The sequence below is a fragment of the Nannospalax galili genome, unplaced genomic scaffold, assembly GCF_000622305.1.
Source record: "Nannospalax galili isolate Female #2095 unplaced genomic scaffold, S.galili_v1.0 scaffold720, whole genome shotgun sequence".
Lineage (NCBI taxonomy): Eukaryota > Metazoa > Chordata > Mammalia > Rodentia > Spalacidae > Nannospalax > Nannospalax galili.
This window is the reverse complement of record NW_008346927.1, coordinates 904,115-914,775: the sequence shown is the minus strand read 5'-3', so window position 1 is coordinate 914,775 and position 10,661 is coordinate 904,115. Positions and strand designations below refer to the sequence as shown.

Here is a 10,661-nt window from a genome sequence, read left to right as displayed (position 1 = left end):
TTCTGCCTTTAAAAAATACATCCTGAGTGTTATTGAGAGGTTTTTCTTTTCTTTTTATTTTCTTATCCTTTTCTCCTTCCCTCCCTCCCTCCCTCCCTCCCTCTCTCTTTCTTTCTTACCCTATGCCAAATTTTGCTTCCAAAGGAACGTCTTGGTGTCCTTGTTCAGTAGGTAGTTGGATATTAGTAGAATTTGATGGCCTTAGGGCTGGGACCCACCAAGGGCTACAGGGCTCTAAGGACTGGTCACAAGAATGGGGCCTGCGACATGCCTCTGGCCTTGGGAGGAAATGTAGCTGCTGAACTGCCTAGAAGTTCATGAATTGGTAGCAGCAGACTTGATGCAGGACGAGCACTTACCATCACCCCTCCTTAGAGAGTCGTCTAAATGAGCTTGTCAATCACCTAAGTAGGAAAACGGAGTTTGGAAAAGCTCTCTGTTCTAGAGATTTTAGAGATATGAAGCCATCCTACCCCTTGAGCATAGGCTGAGAACTGCACATCTTCACTACATCCGCCTGTCTCTGAATTCTTTTCAGGGTGATCACAGGACTGGGAAGCCCAGAGCAGTCTATAATGAGATTCGGGTGACATATTCACCCTAGTACAGACTCAGATTTTTTTCTCTTACAAAGATTTTTGTGGATCCTCTCCATCATTTTTTTTCTATTAACATCATCTATTTCCTTGTTATGCAGATTTTATGCTTGTCATTAGAAATGACTGTAAAACTCCAATAAGTGAATAACCCTTCCCTTCTTAGGCAATTAAGTGCTTTTAATGTACATGAAAAATTACATGACAAGGACTAACAGAGATATACTTTTCCACCTTCATAATTAGTTCCTTAACAAAATATTCAGAAGTAGAATGATAAAAGTACGACTTTTTAAAAATACTTGAAATGCAGCAATTACTCTTTTAAACCACTGGAAAACCAAGCAAATAACTGTATACGTGTCATTTTTTTAATATTTTCACTGACTTGGTTATTTTCAGTCATTTCCTAAATTAGTTATAAAATGGTACTTTGTTTTAATATCAAATAGGTGCTTTACCAGCACAGCCATCCCTTGGGCCCTAATGTTACTTTTTAAAATGCTATTTTGATTGGAAATTTAATTTTTTTTTGTTTATTTCATCTTGTGTAGTCAAGGATGTTTTCCTAGGTTTTATGTTGTCCTATTTGCTGCAGATTATTTTTTCTTTTAATTTTTATTTATTTTTAAAAGTGTATGAGTGTATTGCCTGCATGTGTGTAAGTGTGCCTGTGTTGTGCAATGCCTGTGGAAGTCAGAAGAAGGTGTTGGATCCCCTGGAGCTGGAGTTGCAGACAGTTGTTAGCTGCCATGTGGGTGCTGGGAATCCAACCCTGGTTCTCTGCAAGAGCAGTCAGTGCTCTTAAACCGCTGAGCCATCTCTCCAGCCTCTGCACACCGTTTTTTCCAACTAACTTTTCATATTTCCCTCCTCTTGTAACTGTTTCCCCAAATTTGGAATTATCCTTTCTCTTAAATATGAATAAATACAATGCTTTCTCATACAACGTTTACAAGTGCTAAATTTGGGATCTTTAAAAATTATGAAATATTTCAAATAAAATAATAGAAAGTCACCTAGCTCTCAACCCACAACATATAATTTTAATTTTAAAATAGTACATTTTAAGTTTAGCTTAAGGCTTCACCCTAAATTTTTACCTGTTTCTTTCTGAAAGTTAGTGTGTATTTTTTTCTCAGTATTTTCTTTCTTCCTTCCCTTTTCTCTTTGTTTTCCCCTTTACAGTTCTTTCCCTCATGCCCCTCATTAGGAAAGAGGAAAAGAGAACAGGAGAGAAGAGGGAGGGAGGAAAACGAGAGGAAAAGCTAAAACTGTGATGTGAGGAGCACAGCAGACAGGAGAGCTGGGCGGGAAGAGCACAGGAGAGGAGGAATATTTGCAAATATTTTTCTCATTATGTGGGGTGCCTTTTCACTCTTATGATAGTGAAAGTCTTAAACTTTGATAGTTTTTTTTTCATATGCTTTTGGTACCATATTCAACTAATTATTGCCAAATCCAATTTATAAAACTTTTCTTTTACATTTTCTGAGTTTTATAATTTCAGTTCTTATATATAGGTCTTTGTGCTGGATGGCTTTGGTTGTCTACTTGACACACCTGGGTAGAGGGAGCCTTAATTGGGGAAATGTCTCCATTGGACAGGCCTGAAGCCATGTTTGTGGGGCCTTTTCTTGATTGTTGAGTGATGTGGGAGAGCCCAGCCCACTATGGGTGGTTTCCATCCCCCTTCCCCACCCCACCACCTTTACAGAAGCAGCTTTCCTCCACGGCCTGTGCTTCAGCTCTCCTGCCTCCAGGTTCCTGCCCCGAGTTCCTACTTTGAGCTCTCTGATAAATTATGAACCAGGAAATGTAAGTCTAATAAATCCTTTCTTCCCCAAGTTGGTCTTGGTTAGAGTATTTTGTCACAGCAATGGAGAGACAAACTAGAACAAAAATTGTCACCACAGGGTGGGGTATTGCTGTGTCAGACAGATCTTGGTGTTTTGGGGAGGATTGTGAAAGCCTTTGGAACTTTGGGCTGGAAAAGTGTTGAGTTTGAGTGTGAGTTTGTTGTTGTGGAGCTTGGAACAGTTGTGCTGAAAGAGTTGCAGACAATGGTGGTCTAGAGAAGTGGAGACTATCAGTGCTGTTTGTGTGATATCTTGGATTAAGAATCTGTGGGTTCTGGTCAGCTGGGGCTGAAGAATTGGCTGTGATTAAAAAGAGACCAGAACCTGAAGTAAAACCTTTGCTTTACTGGGATAATTGATGCTGGTTAGCTGGGGCTGAAAAATCAGCTATAACAAAAGATGAGCATCATTGAGGTGAAATCTTCTGAGAAGTATTTCCTCAGGGTCAGTACACAGAAGCTGTGGTCCAGAGTGGGGACTGAGCCTCCATCTCAAGCTGGAAGCAGGATTTGGTAATGTGAAAGAGTCTCCTGCATGGTTCTGGTGTTGAAAGTGTGAAGGGGTCACAGAGAACAGCTGAGGCTTGGCACCCTGAGAGGCCAGGAAAGGCCATTGATGAAAGTGCAGCTTCAGTTGTAGTAAAGGCTCCCAGAATTCTCATGGAGAGAATCTGAGGCTTTGTACCCTGAGAGGCCAGTGAAGGTGCAGCCTCAGTCTCAGTGGAGACCCCAGCTTTTTGGAGGTGACAGGACCAAGAGACAACCACCAGGGAGGGCACCAGCAGGTGTGGAATGGAGCTGGCCTGGGTCTGTGAGTCGAGCTGTGTGTACTGTGGACCACAGAGTCAGAAGGGGAGCTGCTGAAACCCTTCAGAGCCCAGAAGACTGTGAATGAAATCTAGATGTCCGGCCTTGAACTACTTCGCTGAACTTTGGTTTTGCTTATGTGTGCCCAATTCTTCCTTTTTGAAATAAGAGAGTACTTATTTTGGATTTTACAGGTGCCCACAGTTAAAAGACTTTTAAAAGAGACTATGAACTTTTACATGTTTGGATTTTCTAAATATTGTGGTATTTTAAAGTTGTACTGTCTTATGTTGTGATATTAATGTTAACATCATATCTTGGGGACAAGAAATGGAAAGATTGTGGTTTAATAGCAATGTGTTTGCCTGTCAAATTGACAAAGGGTCAGTTGTGCTGGATAGCTTTAGTTGTCAACTTGACACACCTCAGGAAAGGGAGCATCACTTGGGGGAACTGCCTCCATTGGACTGGCCTGTGCTCATGTCTGTGGGACATTTTCTTGATTACTGAATAATGTGGAAGAGCCCAGTCCACTGTGGGTGGTGCCTCCCCAGACAAATTGTCCTGTGTTGTATAAAAAAGCAGGCTGAGCATGGGCCAAAGGAGCAAGCTAGTAAGCAGCATTCCTCCATGGCCTGTTTCAGCTCCTGCCTCCAGTTTCCTGCCCCAAGTTCCTAACCTGGGCTCCCTGATAATTGTGACTCAGGAGATATAAGCTAAATAAATCCTTTCATGTTCCCAAGTTGGTATTGGTTAAAGTATTTTGTCACAGCAATGGACAGACAAACTACAACAGTCTTTGACCCATTAGTGGTTAATTTGGAAATATGGTATAAGAGAAGGGTCTAATACCATTCTTTTGTATATAGATAAGTTTTCCCAATCCTTTGTTGAAAATACTACTCCTGGTCCATTAAATGTTCCTGGAAGACTGGACAAAAATCATTTGCTCCTGTTCATGCAAGAACGTCTATCTGTGCTCTCAATACTATTCCACAGTCTGTATGTCTTCTTGTATACCAGTGCCACACTGTTGGATTACTCTGATATTTACAGCCAAGTCCTCCAGGTTTGTTCTTGGAAGAAGCAAGAGTCCCCTCAAAGAGCAACAAGACCTCCTACCCATGAGCCATCTCTCCAATGCCATAGAATACATTTTGCTCAAAATAAAAATAATCTTGTTCTAAAGTAAAAAAAACAAAACGGGCTGGAGAGGTGGCTCAGCAGTTAAGAACACTGTTCTTGCAGAAGACCTGGGTTCGAATCCCAGCACACACATAGCAGCTAACAACTGTCCATAACTCCATTTCCAGGGGATCTGACAGCCTCTTCTGTCCTCTACCAGCATTCGTTGCATGACATGGGTGCACTTAAGTACGTGCATACACATAAAATACCAATAGTAAGTAAAATATTTTTTTAAAAAACAAAACAAAACAAAAAAACTGATTGCTCCAAATGATATAAAGGACAATTTAAAACCAGAACTTAATGAATACAGAAAGCTGTTAAAATGTTTGTGGGAAGGAATTTTTAAGCTGATAATGTAAATAGGCTAGAATTGAATATATTCACTTATAAGACCTTTTATAAGTGAATTTAAATGTCAAAAGAACTTGTCAGGTGTCATCTTTAACTCCCTGCCTTATTCTCTGAAACAAGTCTCTCACTGAACCTGTAGCTCAACTTGTTTTCAGCTAGGATAGCAGCTAGCAAGGCCCAGCAATCCCTTGCTTCTTCAGTGCTAGGATTAGGCAATACTGAATCAAGCCTATTTTTTTAAATATAGGTGGTGGGGGTATCCAAACTCAGGTACTCAGGCAAGCACTTCACAAACTGAGCTTTCTCCCTAACCCCTATAATTCTCTTTAAAGTAGGCTGTTTACAAAAAGCCAGTTATGGTGGCTTACACCTACAATCTAAGCACTAAGTCTACAGAAGCAGGACAGGATGGGGAGACTGAGTTTGAAGCCAGCCTGACTTGTTTTTTTTTTTTTTTTTTTTTGGAAAGACCATTGACTCTACTTTGTGTTCCAGTAATACCTTTGGATGTGGGTCCATACCCTGGAGGCTGGGCAACGTACCCCAGAAGTCACATCCTTAAAGAAAACTGACTCCTGCTCCAGCATCTATCAATCACCAATAGCTCCTCAGCTAGGGTGGGGCTTTGTACTCACCTCCCCCCTCCAACCTGGGATTTTGCATGGCTTGGGCTTGCACAGGTCTTGTGCATGCTGTCACAACTGCTGTAGGTTCATATGTGCAGTTGCCCTACAGTGTCTGGAAAACACTGTTTCTTTGTAGTCATCCACTACCCCTGGCTTTTACAATCTTTCTACCCTCTCTTCCATAATGACCCCTGAGACTCTGAAGGAGGGATATGATGTAGATGTTCCATTTAAGGCTGAGCACTCCATAGTTTGTTATTCTCTGCATGATGACCAATGGTGTGTCTGTGTTAATCTCCATCTACTGTAAAAAAAGAAGTTTCTAATGAGGGTTCAGAGATGCTGTAACCTATGGGCATAACAATGTCATTCAGAGTCCGTTTAAAACTATGTCCATTTAACAAAATAATAGTAGTAGGATCTTCCGCAGGGCCTACAACCTGTCCATCTACAGGTTCTTTACCCATGGGTTCCATCTTGTGGAGTGGGCCTGAAATCCATCACAAAGTCTTTGGTTACTCCCATTACATTTGTGCTACTATCACACAAATGGACTCACAGGATTCACAGCTGGGTAAGACTAATGATTACTTTTGTCTTCCTGTAGTATACATAACACCTTTCAGCACTGTGAAAGCTGGTCAGTAGGGATGAAGCTTCCAGGTCAGTACGAGCTTGATTCTTCCATGTTCTACAACTCAAATATGTAGTGTTTTCAGCAATAGGGTCTTATGGTTGAGTTCTAGCAGGTAAAGAGCAATAGCAATAACCAGTAATGTTTGAGGGTCTATGAGAGCCCCATGGCCAACTATTCCAAAAGAGGTAGCCCATTCCTGGCACTGGATTTTTTATTTGCTAGCCTGAAGTGTCTAGTAGAGGCATTGAATTTTGTTTTGTTTTGTTTTGCTTTGGTTTCCTTTTGAGACAGTGTCTCCCTGTAGTCCCAGCTTACCTGGAACTCACTATGTAGACCAGGCTGGCCTTGAACTCACAGAGATCCACCTGCTTTTGCCTCCTGAGTGCTGGGATTAAAGGTATACGCCACCACACCCAACTTCCCAACACTCTTAAAATCTATCTCTATTGTTAGGTGTACATGATAGTAATAATGATGCATAACTTACATGGTTTTTACCAATATTAAATGAGATCATACATAAATGAAAATAATGATTGGTGTATGATGAGGTGTGTGAACTATATCCATAGTAAGTTAGCAAGAAGACAGTGAAAAGACATTGAAAGACATTGGAAACTGTCCAAATGCCATTGTGGTAGAATGTTTATAGTACTTATAGGTTTTCCTTGCTATATAACACTGTGTAGAATTTGTAAAAAGTCAGTACATCTAGGTGTATTAATATGTAACAGTCTCTACATGGAAAATGTAAGTTTCGGATGGTAAGATCATAATATGTGAAGGAAAGGTGTCCATTTATAATAACAAAAGTTATATTTCAATGTGTGCTTATGTGTGTATACAGAGATGGATAAATGTATACACAGGATTTTTTAAATCATGTGTATTGGGGGTACGTGCAAGTAAGTGTGTGTGCACACAGATGACAAAGGCATCAGATCTGCCAAAGCTGGAGTTACAGGCACTTGTAAGCTGCCTGACATAGGTGCTGGGAACCAAACTCAGGTCCTCTGCAAGAACAGTACTTGCTCTTAACCAATGAGCCATCTCTCAAGCCCCACATTTTTGTTTTGTTTTGTTTTGTTTTTTAGTAGTAGATAACTTTGGGGAGAAAATAGTGGAGGGATATTCTAAAGGCTTAATTTATTAAGTGCTTAGCATTTTGGTTCAACAACTATTCTGCTGATTTTCCTGCTGATTGTGTTGTTTTGCTGTCCTTAACATAAACTTGATCCTGTAAATGTTAATAGAAGCAAATATCTCTGCATGTTTGTGGATAGTGATTCTAAGTTTGCAGATTTTCATTTTCATATTTATTTTATTTTTATTTATGAGAAAGGGCAAGAGACAAAGAATGAGAGAGAGAGAGAGAGAGAGAGAGAGAGAGAGAGAGAGAAAGAGAGAGAGAGAACATACACGCAGGTACCCTTGGAAGCCAGAAGTGGACATCAGATCCTCTGGAGCTGGAGTTACAAGGCAGCTGTGAGATGCCCAACATGGGTGCTGGGAACCAAATTGAGTCATTTGCAAAAGTAGCCAATGCTCTTACACCATGAGCTATCTCTCCAGCCTCGATGTTTACAGATTTTCTAACATCTCTGAGAACTTGCATTGAAATTTATATGTGACTCTTTTATAAATTTACCAATGTAAATTCAAGGTATATACATGTGTTTATAGGATCATATCTAATAGCAAGCAACTTGAATACAAAAATGCATACTCATTTTATATCTGAAAACAATATTTTGAATATAATGAGTGCTCAATAAATAGTTATTCACTAGAAAAAAGTATTTATTTATTTTTTGGTCTTTTTGAGACAGGGTCTCCCTATAGCCTGAGATGTCCTGGAACTCACTATGTAGACCAGGCTGGCCTTGAGCTCACAGAGATCCGCCTGCCTCTGCCTCTCAAGTGCTGGGACTACAGGCATGCACCACCATGCCCAGTGACTAGAAAATATTTTAACATTATATTACTAGGCATAAAAAGCAAGAGATGAAGAGCATATATTCTAATCAGACTATGTAAGCATATTATATCATTCTAAAAAAAGACTGACTATAAGCATAGCATAATAATTTGTTTTATCTATCATTTGAATATTTTGGACAGATATATTCATGGTCTTCTATCTCAGGAAATAGTCATTATACTTATGAGTACTTGAAAAAAAACTTTTCCTCCAAGGATATTCCAAAGAAAATACACATAAATAATTTCAGAATATGTTTCCCTAAAATAGTAAGTGCCAAGGAAACAGATTGGAGCACAAAAAATTATCTTTAATTATTTTGTGTTCTTTGCTTTTTGTGTGTTTATTTTTCAGACTTGGGATGTAGCTTTATCACGAACTGCTAGAGCATGGGGGAAAAAATGTGTGTTTCAGCGTAATGTGCACTTAGGTGAAGTCCATAAGGTCCATCCTGTATTTGCTGGTGTTGGTGAAAACATGTGGGTTGGCCCTGAAAATGAATTTACTGCAAGAACTGCTATCAGAAGTTGGTTTGAAGAAAGGAAAAAGTATAATTTTCAAAAGGATAATTGTATTGAGAACTGTTCTAATTATGTTCAGGTATCTGATTTCTATATTGTTATTAATTAGTATAGTTTTTAAGTATATTTCTTTACTTAGTTTTCTGTTTTAAATTTATAAGCTCAAGTGGGGAAAAATAGCACCTCTAAAGAAATCAAAATTCGAATTAGACCTATATCTTTAAAATGTCTACCATTCCATGTATTATGCAAATCATACAATAAAACATTCTTTTTTTAAGAAAAAACTTGTCTGCACACTTAAAGATCAAAGGGGCTTTTCTAAAATTACTGCATACTAGGAAAGAAAATAAGATTCTACTTTAAAAATACTTACAAATTATTGACCATAAACAAAAATAAAAGATCATAATTTCACACAGATCAGTATATATACTGATAGTAATGTAGCTAATTGATTATAATTTTTTAATGCAGACTTCTAGAATTATTTTCATGACTCATTTCCAGCCATGCAACTCTCACCTTATCATTCAGGAAATCCCAGTCACTTTTCATTTCCTGAACCTGCCTATATTATTTCACATAATAACTTACATAGCTCATTCAACACTGAGGACAAAGATCTTGTCTTAAAGCCCAGATAAAAAAACATGACACCACTTAGCTCTTCAATAACTATTTGTGTCAGAAATCAAGAGATTTTTAATGAAATTGATTTGTTTTTTAGCATTTGTGCATGTGTGTGTGTGTTTGTGTGTGTGTGTGTGTGCGCGCACATATGCCATAGTGCATGTGTAGAGGTCAGAAGACAACTTGTGGGGAGTTGGTTCTCTCCATCCACCATGTGGGTCCTGGGGATTGAACTCAAGTGATTAATCTTGGTGGTAAGCACTTTTACTAATTTAGCCATCTTGCAGTCCTAAGTTGAGTTTATTTAAAGCATGAGTGTTTTCAGTCACCTCATGTTTTATATAAAACTTTGGAATGTGTTCATATTTTTAACTCTTCAATTAAATGAATTCTTCAAAAAAATATTAGTTCTTTTATTGGTTCTTTCTTCTTCTAGAAAGTTATAGTAATTCTCCACTGTCTCATAGCAAGGCTAGAATCCTTCATATAACTTCAAATTCTCAATGAAGTAACCAAATCTCTCTCTCTCTCTCTCTCTCTCTCTCTCTCTCTCTCTCTCTCTCTGCCATTTTCTTTAATTCAAGCCACCTAGACATTCTTATATCTTTATTTGACCTGTTAGACTTCGTTTCCATGCTTAAATTTATTATTTTATTTTGTATTATTGCAGTAGTGGGAATTGATTCCAGAGTCTCGAACATGTTACCAAGCAAGTGGTCTACCCTCAGATATGTGTCTCTGTTATTTAACATATCACTCTATTTCTTTAAGAATCAGACTTTTAAAACCACTAACTTGATATGAATCAAATAGGAAACAGAAATTGCTTTTTTTTCACAGTAGTTAATGAGACAAAACAAGAACATTTTCTTTCCTTGAAATTTTACTAAGATCATGCACACAGGGAATTTCTGGCCCTTTCATTACTCCCATCCAGTTTTTGGCTCCAATTCAGGGGAGCCAAAAACTCCTTTGATAGGGACCACATCCTTTCTTGGTCTTTTTTCATAAAAAGCCAAATTTTGTTTCATTTCAGAGCATAATTTCCTCTGCAAAGGAAGGAAGCCTGCTGTCTCATTCCATTACACTTGCATCTCTTCTGCTCCCTCTGTGACCGGTCTGCTCCTCTTTTCCTTCCTTCTATTAGAAGCTTCCATTTTTACAAAACATTTTCTCGGGGCTGGAGAGATGGCTCAGCGGTTAAGAATACTGGCTGTTCTTGCAGAAGACCCAGATTTGAATCCCAGCACCCACATGGCAGCTAACAACTGTCTGTAACTCTAGCTCCAGGGGCTCCAACAGCCGCTTCTGTCCTCTGCAGGCATTGCATAAACAACCCCAAACATTTTCTCCTTTCTAATCTTCCTCCTTCTCTTCCAAAGACTTAAAGCTTTTGCATTTAATCAGTTATTGGAAAATTGATTTATTAAGTGTTACTTCCATTGGCTCTTTCCCTGAAT

The 10,661-nt window shown here is 38.8% G+C and overlaps 1 protein-coding gene across 1 annotated transcript in view; it reads left to right on the top strand.

Annotated features, from left to right (window-relative positions):
- Glipr1l2 (GLIPR1 like 2) overlaps nt 1–10,661 on the top strand; it is a 29,797-nt gene that overhangs the window by 1,662 nt on the left and 17,474 nt on the right. The window contains exon 2 of the mRNA XM_008843384.1: nt 8,402–8,647. Coding sequence (XP_008841606.1) covers nt 8,402–8,647 — 246 coding nt within the window. The remainder of the gene's footprint in view (nt 1–8,401; nt 8,648–10,661) is intronic.